We start from the raw sequence: 19,402 nt of genomic DNA on the forward strand, positions 1-19,402 counted from the left end.
CTAAAAATAACTGCTGTGCTGTCTACGTTTCTTTATTAATCTTCTGCTGCTTTATTTCATGCATGGTGTAAAATAATTTACTATTAAATAAAGGGCAACCATACTGACCACAGCAGTGAACTTTCCTAACCGCAAACCACCAGGACACCATACATTCCAAGCGTCAAATCCAGCGTATTCCTATTTCCTAAAAATGCGAATTTTCCCCCATTTCCAAGGGAGTGAAACCGCAAGGTACCAGGGCCCCAGAGGCAGGTAGGAGCGCGTTGCCTAGCAACGGTTGGCGACCTCTCCCGTGCAACAAGTCTGCTATATTGATCTCAGTTGCATCCGTGTCGTTAGAAATGCTTACAGAATCCTAGCACCATGAACGTAATAGTACATTACTACAGAGGCCGGGAAGTAAGGGGTTGCCGGCCGAATGCATATATACGGCCGAACGTAGTGAGGCCGGATAGTTATGAGGCCGACAACCCCTTTTCACGCCGATGTATGTATAGTGCTTTTCTCAAACATGCAATGAAATAAATAAAGAAATCTCCACGAAATCAAAGTTTTAATTCTAAAGAAACTAAAAGTAAACTAGGCACAAAATATAACTACCACTTGTACCTATCTTTATCACACGTGTCGTATATTTTACACATGTAGTTAATCAATTTATTACACAAATGTTCAAAGGTATATTTATGTATCTTTGATTTTTCGCCTTGTATCCTTCTGACTGTAGTTTTAGCCACATAACTAAGATTACATCGTTTTTTATGTTGATATTATGCTTCACATACATCGTTGCCTTAAACATGGAGTATAATTAACAGGTATTCATTTAATATTTTCGTCGGAACTCATATTAAATAACACAATAAACAACGCACAATAAATCCAATAAAATATAATTACAGATACACAATGAAAAATGTTCAACTTTACCTCCAAAACGATTAAAAAACCACCAACGCGTGTTTGAGTAGACATTTTTACCGCTAATATTTAAATGAAATATGTTTGTCAAAGGACTGTCTCATTTCAAACATAGACAGAGATAATCATACTATCTTTGTCTTACACTGGTACTAGCACCCAAAAGAAAAGGATGAGTATAGTTTTTTTGTTCTTATTTACTGACAAACTGGTTTGACCAACTATATTTTAAATCTGTATTTGTAGGTAAATTTGTAATTAAATATTATTGGAATTTGTTAATAATGTTTTATTTATATATTTTTTGTAAATTTGATACAAATAAAACTGCAAAATATATTAATAATCGTTTATTGTTTTTTTTAAGGGGTATTGGCAGAATGTCATTCCGAACCATAAGCAAATATTGGTTATAATTTTTTTTTTGGCTGAATGCCATGATGCTGTGTCTCAAATATATGTGAAATGGAAATTAAAAAAGAGCCACTTCCCGGCCTAGGCCTGCAACTTTGTATGAAATTTCATTACAGGCCCCTCGTCTAGCCGCGCCGGAGTCGTGATACTTCCCAGCCTAATATAAAGAACGTAATATCAATATTACATAGCATGTTTGAGAAAAGACTATTAGACTACCAATTTAAGGATTCTCACTGGGACCTATTTCTCGAACGGTATTATTATACTAATAATATTAGTCCACGAATTGTCCAATCGTATGGGTTAGTTGGGTTACCATGACAACACATTAATAATATTAGACCAGTAATACCGTTCGAGAGAATAGGGCCCTGGACTCAGATCACTCAGAGCTCAAAGATATATTGGTCGGTATGAAGATTTTGTTTCCCCGCGCTTGGCCGCGATGAGATTATAGCAAGTATACACGTGAGTAGAGTAACTTATACTAGAGCGGTACTGTCATAGTAAATTTTGTAACCCCAGTAAATTCACTGCCATCTGTCGACACACTTTAAAACTAAAAATAAATATTTATAAAAATACGATAAAATGTATTTAAATATGGATAAATGATTTTTTTATTTGCATTAATTATTTTTATATGATTTTGACCCATGTTCTTTCACTGGTATGCGTTAAAATTATAAATAACAAACGAAACAGTCAACGCCCTCTATACGAGAGTAGGCCAAAACTAGTGGCGCCATCTGATCGAGAATCAAATTTTCGTGATTTTCGAGGCACGTCTTTTCCTTAGACTGTATCCATCTATTACGGAGTTATATCTATCTTTGGTTATAGCAATACAAGTTTATTTTACAATTGACCATGCAATTTTCGATCTTTATTCAAAGCGATTAAGTTCTCTTTGTCTTAAAATGATGAGCAGCTTCGTTGGATATCGTACTACGAATACTAGGTGCTACGAATTAGATTTAGGTATTATATTTCATGGAAATACTGAAATTAGCATATGTCGGGGTTATTTTTGCGTTTGGCTTGAATCCAACTGATAATGTAATTTAGTGCTTTATTTACTGGATTTCTTTTACTTAATGAATGTCGATAGAAATTTATTTCGTATACTAAATGTAATTCATTGTTATACAATTAAATTTGAATAGAGAAAATAGTTTTCTTTATTATTTCGTCCAGTAAGACGAAACCTGCCTAACCAAGCAGAAGAATCGCCTGAATGAATGACTGAATAACTGAAAGACTGAATGAAAGAATGAATGTTTATTTGATGTCTGATGATAACCAATTACCGTCGCCTATGAAAACCTGCAACTCCAGAAATGGTCGAAAGTGCGTTGCCGGCGTGGAAGTTCGCTCTTTTCTTGAGTCCACAAAATCGCTCCTAAGACCCAGAAGCAGTTGTTTTGTTTTTTAATTTTGAACTTTTTGTTATTAAAGTAAAACTTCTTTAGGCGCTAGGGTAACTCAGATTTTTTTCTGACGGAAGTAACGCTCAGTAGTGACACACGCACAATAGGACACACGTCAAATAACATAGCGATAAACGTCAAAGAAATTTTACTTCAATCGCGCATAAAGATTACACGCACACACTTTTTTTTCAATAAAAGTTCATCAAACCCTCCGTCCGCCGCCTGTTGTTTAACCTCTTCTTTTCTTTGTATTCTTTTCTGTAATGAGGTGTGCAATAAAGATTTGTATTTGTATTGTATTGTATCAAAATAGATTGTGGAATTCCTATCTACAATTTTATTTACAGTGGTCTCAGGACGCTACAGATGGAAATTCGTGATCTTCTATCTATCTCTTCGTAAACTTGTGTTCTATATAAAAATCCTTTACAAATAATCGATACAGCTTATCTTTGTTCCCCGACTGTCCGGAACCGGAGCAGCCCACGGCACGGCACGGCAGTTAAACCGCCCGTTTCCACTCGGATTCGAGGATTTCCTTTGGGAGTGTTTAAAATTGTATCACTCCGCCCTTTACTTCGATCCATGCCAATGGCTGGTTGGTTTGAAACAGGCCTTTAAAACAATGCTGTGAAAAGTTTCAACCTCGTGCCGCCCAATGTACATTACGATGCACACTCAGTTTCAATGGAATGTCAACCTTAATTAAAACAAAGTAGTATTTCATTTGTTTCGTAAAATTTTGAACAAATGAAATTCAACCCAACGTATATGGTGGACGCCTGGACGGCACGAGGTTAAAAAAAAAAACGATGTCTAACGGTTCCTTGTTACATGGTTGTGATTTTACGAATTTTTTTATTAGTTTAGGTACTCATTTCAATTTTATTTGACTTGACAAAGAGAGAATCTCCTGTCTCACACAAAGACGTGGAAAAGATATTACTTTTATAAAAGGTAGGTAATAAAATACAACAACGTCAACAACCTTCTTCGTTTTAACAAAGATAGATATAATTCCGTAATAGATGGATACAGTCTAAGTAAAAAACGTGCCTCGAAAATCACAAAAATTTGATTTTCGTTCAGAGGGCGCTACTAGCTTTGGCCTACTGTCGTATAGATGGTGTTGACGGTTTCGTTTGTTATTTAACAATTTTAACGCATATCAGTGAAAGAACATGGGTCAAAATTATAATAATAATTAATGCAAATAAAAAAAAACATTTATCCATATTTAAATACATTTTATCGTATTTTTATAAATCTTCATTTTTAGTTTTAAAGTGTGTCGACAGATGGCAGTGAATTTACTCTAGTATAAGTTACTCTATGGTTTTAATAATATCCCAAGATAAGTTTTCACATTAAAAAAGATTAGAAAAAAATGACCCATTTTAAAGTAGTTATAACTTGTTTTTTTACAGGCTTTGAAACAATCGTATACCTACCTATACTTCCTGAAAAAATTGAAAACAGTTTTAAGATAATTAAATGAAAATGAAAAACAAGTTGACCATTGACTCTTCAATTATAATCCTATTTCCACAATAATAACCATTTACAAAAAAGTTTAAAACACGCCGTTAATGAATTACTCGTAGTAGACTCATGGCATTTGCCATAAGAAAGTGTGACAATTTAATAAATAATGTAATTTTTTTTATGAATATGAGACGTTTGCAATGACACCCTCACTTTGTTCTATTCAAGGCGGTGCAAAGTTATAGACCGCGAGCCACGAACGATTTCAGCCTCCCGGGCAAAAACTCGGCCTAATGAATTCTAGTGGACGTCAGCTGCCACTCAGTTAGTGGGTTGAGGAATAGCAGACATGGTACTTGTTCATACGACCAGCTGACGCTCTTTCCACCACGATACAACCGGCTAACGGCTTTTTTATTGGCATTTAAACTATCACCTGACAAAGTATCAATCGGGAGGCGATGACTAAACGTAATCAGCTGACGGACTTCCCACCGCAATAAAACCGGCTATTTTTTAATTCATGATAGTATCTAAACTATCATCTGACAAAGTATCAACCGGAAGGCGATGATTAACGATATAGAGTTTGACCAAGAAAGTGGGATTTTGACAGCACACGCACTCACTTGATGGTCTCATCGGAAGATCAGCGCTGGAAGTCGCCAGCAGCATGCTGAGATGGGGGCCATTTCGTGACTCTTTATTTTCACTATGTTCTTTTAATGTGTCTATTGTCTGTGTGTTTACGAATAAAAACTATTCTTTCTATAATTTAATAGAAGTTTGGCGTTTAAAATAACACCTGCACTGCGTGTGCTATCAAAATCTGCACTTTTCTTGGATTAACTATGCTCCTGGCTCGCGGTCTATTAGCTTATATGGACGGAGTTTTACCGGTGTATGTTTGTCCCAGTTCTCAAAGCACATTATCTCGGAGCTGCGAGTATCGCATGTCACGCAGCCGTAGAGAAACACAATGTTTACGCGTATACGGTACACGGGGGAAGCCGAGCGGATACCTGAGACATGAGAAATAGGACGCTAAGATATAGGGTGATTTTGTCACCCACCACTATACTCTGAAGGTTGAATACGTACAGTCAAGGGCATAAATATATATATACATTCCCAAAGTTTCAAAAATATGTGTACGCTCTTACACCTTAGACAATAAAGTCGTCATCACATATTTTTGAGCCATTTGTCTGGATCTGGATCGATACTTTTATGCCACACTAAATAAATGTACACAGACGGACAGGGACGGACGGGGGCTCGGGGGTTAAAAATTAAGATAAGATAAGATTCATTTACTAGCAAAACTGTGTACAGTGAGATCGCATCTCAAAATATACAAAAAAGTTCAACAGTTTGCCCATTTGAAAAATATATATGTAATCAAAAGTATTCATTCTTTGGAAAATAACCAACGCTGCACTTATTATTATAGTAAAATGTCATTCTGTCAGTCAGACAAGTTACCGTAATTACCTGATTCAGCGTGTCATACTAGATATTGCGATTCTGGTGACATTGTCCATTTCTAAAACCAAAATTCATAGAAAAAATACAACGCCTACATTTAGGTACAAGGAATTGAAAAGCAGCATGAAACATGCTAAAGGTACCGTTCGGATGCAGACCACAGCAGCATTACTGCCGCAGTATTGCAGCGCGACATTACTACCGACTGCATAGCTACCGCAAATGTCAAAATCGATGTTGCTGCCCGGATTTTTGACATTTGCGCAATGCAGTTGGCAGTAATGTCGCGCTGCAATACTGCTGCTGCGCCGTGGCAATATAACGCATTTTTATATATTTTTCCAATCATGCATAATATGCATATTATGTATGTAAAAAGAAAAACATGAATCGGAATAAGGCATGGCTCCTGGGGCATACATAAAAGTGGTACCTACCTAACTCTTACACGTGTAAATAAATATCAAGTGTCAGTTTTATTAGGGTTCCGTACCCAAAGGGTAAAAACGGAACCCTATTACTAAGACTCCGCTGTCTGTCTGTCTGTCACCAGGCTGTATCTCATGAACCGCGATAGCTAGGCAGTTGAAATTTTTACAGAAGATGTATTTCTGTTGCCGCTACAAAAACAAACACTAAAAAGTACGGAACCCTCGGTGGGCGAGTCCGACTCGCACTTGTCCGGTTTTATCATAACCTCTAGCAGCCGCCCAGAGGCTTATAAAAATGTCTCCCGTTCCATTTTATTCTGAATGTTTATTTTGACAAATCAAAATTGCATTTGTCTTGGCAAGTTGCGATGTGTGGGCGGTAATTAAGCCCCAAAAGTTTTCTCTCTTAAGTCTCCTAAAAATCCATCCCGAATTCCAGACTACGAGATCCAGTTGCGTCGTTCGTTTTAACTCAAGTGGCATTTGAAACTCGGCTCGGCGGCCAGCAATCTCCCTAGACATCTAGCTCGCACTCATTAATTAAAAGCTCATAAATTGCTCCGCCCCACTCCTCCACGGATCTACGAGTAATTTGGATTGATTTTAATCTCTAACTGCCGTCGAATCGTAGTTTTGCACTTTCCAAGCTTTCCAAGCAGATAAATCGGAAGCGTCTTTAATATTTTAATAGGGATGATGACACATGTTAAATTTTAAAACAAAATCTAGTAAAATAGATAGCAAATGACAATTTATCACAATAATGTAGATATTAAAATAATATATGGGAATAATACAAAAATACAGGACCTGAAATCTTCAAAATTTAAGTAATTTTTCAACTTCCAAAAAGGAAAAAAGTAAGGGTACCATTCGATTCCTTACATTTTATACAAAAAAAACCGGCCAAGTGCGAGTCGGACTCGCGTTCCAAGGGTTACGTACATTACACAATTTAAACAATGTATTTTTTATGTGAAATGACTACAAAATCCGTAGGCGTTGGATCAAAAACTAAGTAATTAAGTCCGACTCACGCTTGACTGCACATTTCTAATAGGTTTTCCTGTGATCTATAGGTAAAGATCTAATTCGTGTATTTTTTTCAAAATTTTTGACCCAGTAGTTTCGGAGATAAAGGGGGGAATGGTCATTTTATGCCTATTTTCTTGAATAACATCTAAACTGTTTATCTTAAAATTATAAAAAATATATATTTGAGATTCTCACAATGAGCTCTTTCATTTGATATGTAACACGATATATTTTAAAAACTTTATTTTTTAATTTTCTCATTTACCCCCCAAAAGTGGCCCCCGTGTTTAAAATTCATTTATTTACGTTACATGTCCATCTTTGGGTCACAAACTTACATATGTATACCAAATTTCAACTGAATTGGTCCAGTAGTTTCGGAGAAAATAGGCTGTGACAGACGGACAGACAGACGCACGAGTGATCCTATAAGGGTTCCGTTTTTTTCCTTTTGAGGTACGGAACCCTAAAAATATTGTACTGCAACTATATACATAAACGCAATATTTTACCGACAAAAACGATTTTTTTTAATCGAATTTAAACTGTTGTGAGACATACTAATATTAAATCATTAATTTATCGTTAATTTATCATTAATTTATTATTTATTAAATCATTAATCATTAAGTTTTTTTTTATTTTGTCCGTACATTTAAAATGGGCTCTCAGTGACGTCACGTTCACTTATCGTTTTGTTAGAAGCGTTTCGCGAGTGAAGTACGACTGTCGGACTTTGACTACCATTTCTGACTTTAGTATTACTTTAATGCAATGGGTCCCATATAGACATTTGATCCTAAAAATAAACCTGATCGATTGATACCATTAATGAAAATTTGTCATCTAGCCTATTATGTGTATCATTAGCTGGCGCCGAAATATTTCGTAACTTACGGCCTTTGGAACATTTTTTGATTTAAAAATATATTATGAATGTAAAAATTTGAATGTTTAAATAGTTTAGCATAATAACTTTTTTTGTACTACCAGAATAAGTGGAACGGGAAAATGCCGACGCTAAATTAATATCAGATTTCGGTCATAATTTACCTGTAAAAAATAACAGTATCCATCATAATGCTGCAGCGGTATCATGGTCGGATTTTTATCACCTGTCATGTCATGCATCACTTTTGCACTTTAATACTTGTTAGAACGTGACAGGCATGGTAGAAATGTTAAAAAGGCGACCATCTTAGCCCTACTGGGCCCTGTTTCTCGAATAGGTATTGCAAACCTTGTATTACAAATGTGTATCTATAACGCTTGTATTTCAATATTTTTCACAAGTTTCTGTTTCATGATTTAGATTTAGATTTAGATTTATTTATTTCATAATATTAAATTACAATATAAATTATTTTTACACTAATCTATACGAATTTATATTATGATCGTCAATTGGAAAATAATAATTGATTATAATTATACAAAAACAATACACATTTTAAAAACCATTTGAATAAGCAATCGATTAATTAATTAATTAAATTTTTAACAATGTCAAATAAAATAAAATAAGAAAAAGAATGTCAATACGGCTAAGCAAGATATCTCATAATGATCGTCAAAATAAAATGAAATACACGTCAATAGAAATAGTAGATTGTTAACCAAGGGATGAAAGGCAGTCATTTCTGCTGAGGTATTTTTGGCGCTCGAACGCAGTGAGAGCGCCAATAGTCCGAGGCTGAAATGATGCCTTTCACCCGAGTTAAACACTCTACTTTTCATTTCGAATACGAGGAAAGTAAAATGCATGTCTTTTTTAAAACATGACCAAGTATAATTTTTTATAGTATTTTTAGGTACCCTACCTTCAGTTAACAATTTAGGCAAAAGTGTCTATATTTATAGAATGGAGAATCAAATATCAGAATGGAAATTGTATAACAAATACATTTAAATTCAAATTTCAATTGCTTATCGTAAAAAAATTCAAAAAATCGTACTTCGAACGTAAAATGCTCTAGTGCAGACACGTATCATTTTCTGCACACCTTTTAGAACAACAATGACCCTCTTTCAGAGCATGAGAAATGAAAAATTAATAAATTAATGAATAATAAATATTACATTTAATTTATTATATTACATGTTATTTCCATGTAAATGTATATTGTTAAAAGAGCGGAGTAACAATTGTTTCCCAAGCATGTATTGCCATTTTGTTAGGAGCGTTTCGTCAGTAAAGTGCGGATGCCAGACTTGGACCATCATTTGCGACTTTTGTATTGCTTTAAGACTGCATTAAGGATGACTCACGCTAGAAGGACCGGGCCCGGGCCGAGGCGCCCGACACGTTATTTTCTATGACGCCTGATCGGTGATCACGTGTTCCCATAGAAAACGAAGCGCCGGAAGCTCCGGTCCGGCCCCGGCCCGGTCTAACGTGAGTCATCCTTTACTCTGACCACTTTCATATCGTCGCTATACTCAACCTCATATCTGCAACAATCATTTGATGGAAATGTCGCTTTTCTTTCATTCGGAATACGGGTGTTTTTGTCATCAAATGAGTGTTGCAGATACGAGGTTGAGTAAGTATAGCGGCGATATATGATTGATTGCTCTTTGGCAAAAGACGATATTTAATAAGAAAATTGCGTGACTTATGTTATTTTGCTTTGGAAAAGCTTTATGACGGATGACCGTCCGATGGCTTTTAATAAAACACGCCTAAATAACACCTGTCATGGTCCTTAAGTCAAGCGTAAGAAGGTCTCAAATTTCTTGACAAAGTACCTCGTTTATTTGGCGTTCTGTAATTTCCCGATCCATCTTATCCGACTGCGGCGAAGGTTATTTACGCCAGAAAGAACTAGTTTTAGAAGATAATAACTGTCACAAATTAGAGGACAAAATATTTCATCTGTTTTGCACGACAGGGGCCATCTTCGGAAAAATAATGCTCTCTTTCAACGGCTTCGAAAACCTAGGCCGATCGTGATAATATCGAAAAATGGTGGTTCGAAAAGTGGAATCTTGAGCGCTGCGAGGGTTTCAAGGCATGAGGGTTAAACAAATTTCAACATTCAGCAGCACGGGATCTGGTAGCTGCCATCACTGACCCGCTAAGAAAATCTACCCTGTATTATGATGTCTATGTCTATGTCTATTATTGCGTACTGGGATCAAACTGGTGCGGTAGCATGATCCTTTCATAATGTTTGGATCCATTAGATTAGGAGAGGGTTCTGAGATAAATAAAAAGGGGTTTACGTTGTGTAGGACTATGTAGTTTGCAGTAAATGATTTTGTAAAATTTTCCTTTTCAATGTGAAAATATGAATGTCGTAAATACAGACCAAATTTCGATGATTCAATGAGTTGTCAATTTAATTTAATTGTCCTCTTTTCTTCTTTCTTTCCTCCCTACTATTCGAAAAAAAACTAAGGTTCAGTCAAGGGCATAAATATATATACATTCCCAAAGTTTCAAAAATATGTGTACGCTCTTACACCTTAGAGTTTAGACAATAAAGTCGTGTTCACATACTTTTGAGCCATTTGATTAGATCGATCGATATTTTCGCCTTATCTGTGATTCATGAACAGTGAAGACATCAAATATATACATATGCGTACAATTCGCGTTTAATAGTACACCACCGTCGATATAGATTTGCTTTACACTACTAGGTACTTTAGATGCGTAATCTGATACGATTCTTTTGATGCTGACCATAGGTACCTATATTTGCCGGTAGTAGGAAAAAAATAAACAAGACTACAGTCATTGCAGGCGTATGGTTTGCTGCGGAATTTTCGGTCTACTTCACATCAAGGTCGATCATAGAAGCATTCTCATTCGACGCCTCTCTTTGTTGGCCGGGTGGCCGGGTTTCATCTAGCACTTCCACAGATTATACACTATGTACAGAATTCGCACTGTCTTACAATATCAATACAATCAATACATACATACATATAATTACGCCTATTTCCCGGAGGGGTAGGCAGAGACAACGGATTTCCACTTGCTACGATTCTGACATACCTACCTCCTTCGCTTCCTTCACTTTCATAACATTCCTCATACACGCTCGACGGTTTAGGGTGCTCGGCCAGGGATTTCCCCGAACAATACACACAACAATACAATACACAATAATTTTACAATATTAATGTTTGATAAAAATGATAAAGGAAGGTCTCACGAATCATATAGGGACATGTTCTTGTTCTCATTCGCTAGCCTGTGCATTAATGTCTACTCATAACAAGACAGCAAATTAGAAAAGGTATACTTAGGCTCTTTTTCAAATTTGAATACAAAATTACGTCTTTTTCTGCTGACATAAATAAAAACCCAACTGCCCAACTGGGGAAGTACCTCCACCTTACAGAAAACCGCAGCCAAATAACACTAGACCCTACACATCTTATCTTATCTTATAGTTTCGGGGGCCCTTACGGATACACTTCGACCCATAGCGATCTTTTGTGCAGTTACCTCCTAGGAAAGATCCGTCCGCTACTCAAGAGCCTTCCCCACCATCTCCATATGCCGGATGATGGACCTTATGGGTAGCTTTTTGAATTCCTTTTGGTACCAGGTAGCCTGTTCCAAAGTCCTTCATTCTTTGTCTGGCGAGGGCGTGACATTCACACATAAGGTGTTCTATTGTCTCTTCCTCTTCGCCACACATACGACAATCGGTGTTGTCAGCGTGCCCCATCTTGGCCAGGATTCCCTTGACCCCGTAATGGCCAGTAAACACCCCCGTCATTATTTGGAGTTACCGTTTGCTAAGTTTCCAAAGCTTTTTGCTCCAACCAGAGTCTACCCCTTGTATAAAGAGCTTTGAGTGCTTTAGACCCGTCAGACTGTCCCATTCTTCCTGGTGTTTGGTCTTAGTAAGGTCTTTGATAGCCGTTGTGATGGTTCCCTGTGAGAGCCCCACGAATGGTTCTGGACCTATAAGGTTGTTTGCAGATCCGGCTCTGGCAAGTTCATCTGCATTTTCATTGCCCATGAATCCCTCGTGCCCTGAGACCCTACACATAGTGTTGTGTTCCTGCCGGTGAGTAAGGTTGCCAGAGCTCAACGAGACAGAGGAGTGTTAGGATCGGCAACGCGCATGTAAATCCTCTGGAGTTGCAGGCGTACATAGGCTACGGAGACTGCTTAACACCAGGCGGGCCGTATGCTTGTTTGCCACCGACATAGTATAAAAAGTAAATAAAAAGATATTTATTTACCAACACAAAAAAAAACAATGAATTGCGAGTACAATAAAAAAATCAGATAAAATAACAAATATTTGTGCAGTAAAATGGATGAGACTCAGCGACCGCTGATTTTTAGTCCCCAACCAAAAACTTAAAGCTAATTCTTAACTACTGACGTAGTGGTTTGCCAGACTATATTTCTGACTTACAATTAACTTTTAATACGTGTGAGGTACAAACGAGGACATTTCCGGTGATGGTTCAAGGTGATCTTTAAGGGCAAAAATCGTTTAAACCATTTTAAACGTCTTGCAGAATATCAGAAAAGTGATAAAGAATGGCACTTAAAAATGTGGGTGCTGAAAAAAAAAGGTTAGCTCAGGTAAAGTTTATTGCCGTCCATTGTCTTTGTGACGGCCGGCATTTGCAAACTAAGAAAAGGAATCTAAAATGCATCCTAATTGGTTATCTTTATGGGGAGGCGAAGCTTAGCCTAAACAACAACAATTAATAAACTGTCCTTACTACCTATTGTTTGTCTCATTACTTGCTTTTACCCTTTTCTTTATTAAGATAAAGAATCCTAAATGCATTGCAATTGCTTATGTCCATGGGAGGCGGAGTTTAGCTCGCTCGTAAGGATCGAGGTAATTTTTTTCTGAAGTGGTTCACCGAGAATGTCCTCGATTGTAACTACTCTCTTCTCTCTTCTTCAATTCAATTCAATTATTTATTCATAAAATTTTACATTTTATACGTCCGTCGGTTTACGATTACACATTACATTACATATTAAATATACATTAAACAACTATTACTATTACAATCTAAATACTTATTTACAAAAAGAATTCGTCAATGGTGTACAATGCATCTTTGACTAATTTTGTTTTCATTTGACGTACAAATGAAGCATTTCCTGTTACCCCCTGCTGGGGTGTAGGGCTCGAATCTTGTTCTTCCATTGACTTCGGTTTTGAGCAGTTTGGGTAACCTCCTCCCTCCCTCTCCCCAAGTTCTGTTACCCAGCTCTTGCTCCACAGAACGACGCCAAGTAGATTTAGGGCGACCATGTTTCCGCTTGCCGGGCATCTTCCAGGTCAGGGCCACTTTGGATAGGTGGGTGTCAGGTTTCCTGAGGATATGCCCAATCCAATGCCATTTCCGTGTAACTACTACTAAATAGTCTAAAAGCTTGCATTGTTCCAGAACGTTCACGTTGCTGACGGTATTCTCGCAATGTATGGGCGGTGTGAGTGTCCCCACGCTGTCCTGGAAACGGTCCACCGGCTGCTCGGTCCAGTGGTTCCCGCTTTTTAAGCTGTTCCCGGTAAGCTATAACTATAAACGGAAATAGATGACAGAAAAAGGTAAGGACTAGCGCCCAGCGGACGCAGCATGGTTCCATTTTTATCGCCTGTCACTATGCCCGTCACTTTCGCACTTACATACTTGTTAGAACGTGACAGGCAAGGTGACAAGCGATAAAACCTACCGCCGCAGGTCTGGACAGGAACTGAACATCGTCTTCACTGTTAAAAAAAAGATACAGGGTCAATTAATAACTCGTATTTTTTGTGTCTGAGCTGAAAATCGTAGGGTAGCTTTGGAAAATAAATTCCATTAAGTTTTTCATTGGCTGGGGTCTTTCTGCACTTCGTCTCTCCAGCGTACCTAGGGCGTACAGACGGTCTTCGGCCACTTGGTAATTGGTTCTTGGTCAGCGAGCTCGGCGCCGTCGACTGGACAGAAACGGCTTTGGACAGAGTAGCATGGCGGTCTTTGGTGTCGAGCCCAAGATCCACTTCGGGTCGTCGCGCCACAGCAGTAACTAAGTAAGTTTTTCATTAAAGTGCCTACAGTAGCACAGAAAGCCGCATTATAATTCAAACTCCAAATCCATCAACTGCACTAAGCAGCATATGACATAACATAAGTAAAAACGATTGTAATTTAAATATCACTTCACCAGTATTTGCACTCTATAGCTAGAAGCTAGTTTCACACAAATCTCACCAAATCGAAAACCAGTATAATTTGATATACCGTTCCTCATAGTTGCTATTAATTTCAAGGTGTCACGAATGCTGGTTCCCAAGCGCTTAGTACACTAGGGAATGATCACAGAATCCAAGTCGCGGCTCGCTGAGCACGTTCGTTGTTAGTGGATAAGTCCATTATTGTATGTAAGATGAAATGTAAAATGAAATAGCAAAGTTAAGCAGCTTTGTGACGTTCGTATTTTGGTATAAGTTTCAAATAAGTACCAAATATATTATATTCAACATTAATATTGTAAATATTAAATATATTAATAACGGGTCACTCATGTATATTAAATCGAAAACGCTCGACATGTTTCACTCCGTACCGAGGAGCGTCATCAGGAGCTTGCGTCGACGGTGACGGACCGGCGCAGACCGCGGGCCGATTTAAAATACGTGAGTGACCCGTTATTAATATATTTAATATGCCTGTGTCTCACGGAAGTTTTGTTATTAAATATTGTAAATGAGAAATTAGCCATCATGTCTGTCAGTTGGTCTGTCTTGAACCGATTTAGATCATATTTAGTATGGAGCTTATGGAGATAATGAGTCGTGGCACATAATAAATAATATAGTACTACCGTACAGAAAGGAAACTTCCTACAAAACCGAAGTTTAAACTTTAACAGCGGTTTAGGGTCGAATCCTGCTATCCTTTTCTAATATGGCACTATCCTTTTCGGCTATTTAGGATTGTCAAAATTCAAGTCATTATCTTATTTGTGGTCGCGTGCAAAGGGACTTCAAGTTGTACCAACCCTAATAATTGCTCGGAGCAATGCTGAGCCGAACGGAGCCAAGTTTGCCCGAAGCGAGGAGTTTCGCACCCCTGTCGTGGAGGACAGAGCATAAGTTCTATCTCGGAAATCATCATTCTACGCAGGCGAAGTCGCCGGTAGAAAGTGTAGAAACTAGTGTTTTATAACAAGGTTATTCAATGTAAATTGGAGTGTGCCAATAAGAATATTTATAGGCGATTAAGATACCGCCAGCTGCAGTGGTATTCATATACTCTTTATATTACCTCTTGTTTGTTTCTAGGTTCTCCTAACGATAGCCATTATGTGGTTCGTGTGTCTGATCCTGACACTGACTGACGCCTTACCGGCGGGTCACCCGGCGCGCACGGATCTCAAGCTGGTCATTATTGAGGACGCGCCCTGGTTCCGAGTACCTTACCCAGGTAAACGACTCAAACCCTCTCCCCTTGGAGAACAGAGAGTATATAGGTAGTAGAGGCCTGTTCAGATCGGGAGACCAGGACGCTAGGAACTATTTGTAGGGAGAAACGAAGTATGGGGAAATGAACCGAAGCAGCAAGTACCCAACACGTCTTCCGCGAAGACTATGAGGAAGTGGTGGAATATGTCTTATTCTCTCTACGTTGCTGACTGAAGTTAAAGATAGCTCATGTTCCTGTGCCTGATCTTGACGCTGACGGACGCCTTATTACCGGCGGGTCACCCGGCCGACGCGCATTATCATTCAGGACGCATCCTGGTTCAGTCTCTCTTATCCAGGAAAGACGACAGCTCGTTGTCCGACCGATTGTAGGTGGCAGTGGCAACTCTTGGGCTCATCATCATCATTCTAGCTTTCACTCAACCACTGCTGAGCATAGGTCTCTCTTCGTGTACGCCACTTATCCCGGTCCTGGGCTAGTCTCATCCAAAAGTGCCCCGCGATTTTTCGAACGTCATCACCCAACGAAAGTAAAACTCTTGGTATAGTTATGTATACACATTTAGGCTTGTCCGCTTGATCGCTTAGTCGATGCAACAAGTCTTTCTCACTTACCAACCCACAAGACTTACCTACCTTATGGCATCCGTCATGACTTTTACTCCCTTTCTTATCATGTATCATTTGCTACATCGCAACGCAAAACAGCTATTGGAAAAGTCATTCATTGTTTACCGTATTCTCGTACGAACAATTCTATATTCAAAGTGGTGTCTTCCTGGTTCTTTTTACCACCTTCCGCATAATCGAATTTAAACTATCGTGAGACATATTAACTTAACTAACTTAGCGGTTACACTCACGTGTTTTTAGTCACTCGCGCGACATGTTTCGGAGAGCCTAGGTCTCCATTTTCAAGCACTAACAGTGCCTGAGTGAGTAGCGGTCACGACGGATGGGCGGGCGTCACGTGCTGCGTAGGCTCTTCGAAACATGTCGCGCGAGTGACTAAAAACACGTGAGTGTAACTGCTAAGTTAGTTAAGTTAACCTTCCGCATAATTTATAACCTTCTCGTTACATGACTTTTATCCACTTTTATCCCTTCACAACACAGGTATATGCTCCCTAATTATAGTCTGCATCTTCTCAAATGATTTTTACGCTTAAGACGGTAATCTGTTAAATAAAAGCAATTGTCTCTTTTGTGTGAGCGGTCGGCCTTTGTGTGTTGGCGCGTGCCACGGCGCGTGCGGCGCTAAAATCGTAAGCGTAAAAATCATTTCAGAAGATGCATACTATACTCTTTAAGGCCCCCCACACTAACATCTTATTCTTTTGAGCGTCGGCGTGTAGTCTGTGCTATGGAAAAAGGCGTCGCTGCGTCGAGCGGCATAGAGTTGACTAGACGCCGACGCTCGGGAGGCGGTAGTGTGGGGTGGCCCTTAGCTGCTATGTTCGTAGTAACTGCACGGCAGTTCGTATTTTTCAAGCCTCTTTCACACTAACGCTAGGCTAAGCATTGCTCGTTAATTCACTCCTTTGGGCGTGAAAACGTACGGCCACCGCAATTAAGAAATGTTTACAATATTTCAAAACTAAAACCTACATGGTACTTATATTAACATACCTACTTCGTAAATTCTGCCTCACCACGACATTCTAAAATTAGTTTTAATTTTAAATTCTTTGTGCTTAAAAACTCCGATTATTTTTAAAACTCTACAAGCCTCAAATTATAATTTATGTTTTACCTTTTCTTACAAATTATAGACAGACAGACCATTAATAGCTATTTGAGGCTTGGAGAGTCCGTCTATGCTAACTTTATACTAACTTGAATAGTTCAAAGTAAGGGAGTGTCAATATAAACAAATGGCATGTACACAGTTAGCTTGGTCCGACTAACGCGTTTATGAATAATGCCATAAGCTTAAGTTTTTTTTTTGCAAATTGCGCAACGATTTTGCGTGGTAGGACTTACTAGGGAAGAATTTCAGTGACTTCTTTTATCAAATTGTGTTGAAATATCATAATCGCCTTTGTTTATTGCATAAGCCTTTGTCTATCACATTGTCCACGTACAATTCGTCAATAAATGTCATTAGGTAACTAAATGTGACGTTCTTAACCAAAAGGTACCACATTGTCGCTTGTCGATAAGGTTGATTTCAAATTAATGCTATATGGAAATAGCGCCTTATTGACAACCGACAATAAGTACCCTTTTAATTGAGAATAGCACAAATAATTAAATAAATTACGTGTTCTCAGGCCAATGGGGAGCACCGACGGTGACCGTGGCGGGCGTGCTAGGCATGCTAGCCGGCGTACTAGCATGCACAGTCGAATCCATTAGCTACTACCCCACCACGGCCAGAATGTGTGGTAAGTTTCCAACTTTCTTTTACTTTTGTGTTAATCAGGTTGACCGGTCGAAATAATTGGCAGATGGCGCCAGCATAGCTTGCCCTGTCAATCCCTAGAATTGTGTCAAATTTTTGTTTTTTTAATGCCATGGATGCCAGCCCTTTAAGCCAAATCTCATAGAAAAAGGGGCAAGCTATGATGGCGCCATCTCTGCAAACCGTTGCCAACCCTATTCCCGTGCAATTTATGCGAAAACGAAAATTGTCTTCCTTCAAAAGCCTTCCTCGTTCCCTCATAACCCAAGGGCGCAATCGTATGTGCCCATTGAGTTAAAATGATTGTTTTTATGTAAATGTTTACTTTTAGCGGCACCACCACCTCCTCTCCACGCCATCAACCGAGGTCTAGGCACTGAAGGTCTGGGTACGGTACTTGCTGGGCTCTGGGGGTCCGGGAATGGGACCAATACTTTTGGAGAGAACGTGGGGGCTATTGGTGTCACTAAGGTATTTAAGCTTCAAGTTACACCATCAAGACGATTATAGGTGATAACGGAGTGATAGCTGAAGCCATCTTCAGCATATCTACTTAGTAGTAAGTTACCAGAATGATAATACAAGACATCACGGGGCGCTCATATTAATTACCTAGGTGTAAAAGCGCAAACCAAGTATTTAGTTGCTTACCTGTAGGAACTCACGTAAATAGTGATTTTTACTCTATTTTTTTCAAATTATAATATATAGCGAAGTAGGGGTAGTAACAGTAGTAGTTTTATGGTGAAGGAAGCGAAAAAGGTATGTCAGGATCGTAGCAAGTGGAAATCCGTGGTCTCTGCCTACCCCTCCGGGAAATGTATAATATATAGAAAGAAAGTCACGTAAATTGGGAATAGCGGAGCTAGCGAATAATGTGATCTGTTGTATAGTATTAAATAGTGTAGGACGCAACTAAGTAGTGCGGTTCACATCGTAGCTATGAGTGAAAGACCCTATGTGTGTTAACCACGAGTCTTTAAATTCTTCCAATCAAAGAACCATACCAGTTCATTCCATTTCGTACCTTGTCACAGTGACATTAAATATGAAAGTCGCTAGGGACCTCATACTATTTGTCACTAACAAGGTACGAAATGGTACTGAAATTAAATTCCTTGACCGTAGTTCCGTCCATTGAACTGACGAACTAAATGGACATGAACTGAATGGATTTGTAACAGGTTGGATCACGGCGCGTGGTGCAGTGGGCAGCAGGCCTGATGGTGCTGCAAGGGGTGGTTGGGAAGCTCGGAGCGGTATTCATCATCATACCACAGCCAGTGGTGGGGGGACTGTTCTGCGTCATGTTCGGCATGATCTCGGCATTCGGTGAGTTCTGTTGGTACTGCAAAGAGTGGTTGGAAAGCTAGCGTA

General features: G+C 38.7%; 1 protein-coding gene across 1 annotated transcript in view; it reads left to right on the top strand.

The window, feature by feature from the left end:
- LOC134744457 (solute carrier family 23 member 2) overlaps nucleotides 1–19,402 on the top strand; it is a 52,274-nt gene that overhangs the window by 29,007 nt on the left and 3,865 nt on the right. Inside the window, exons 6-10 of the mRNA XM_063678272.1 lie at nucleotides 13,601–13,721; nucleotides 15,481–15,622; nucleotides 17,895–18,008; nucleotides 18,357–18,496; nucleotides 19,210–19,357. Of these exons, the coding sequence (XP_063534342.1) occupies nucleotides 13,601–13,721; nucleotides 15,481–15,622; nucleotides 17,895–18,008; nucleotides 18,357–18,496; nucleotides 19,210–19,357 (665 nt within the window). The remainder of the gene's footprint in view (nucleotides 1–13,600; nucleotides 13,722–15,480; nucleotides 15,623–17,894; nucleotides 18,009–18,356; nucleotides 18,497–19,209; nucleotides 19,358–19,402) is intronic.

This window comes from Cydia strobilella, chromosome 9 (genome assembly GCF_947568885.1).
Source record: "Cydia strobilella chromosome 9, ilCydStro3.1, whole genome shotgun sequence".
Classification (NCBI taxonomy): domain Eukaryota; kingdom Metazoa; phylum Arthropoda; class Insecta; order Lepidoptera; family Tortricidae; genus Cydia; species Cydia strobilella.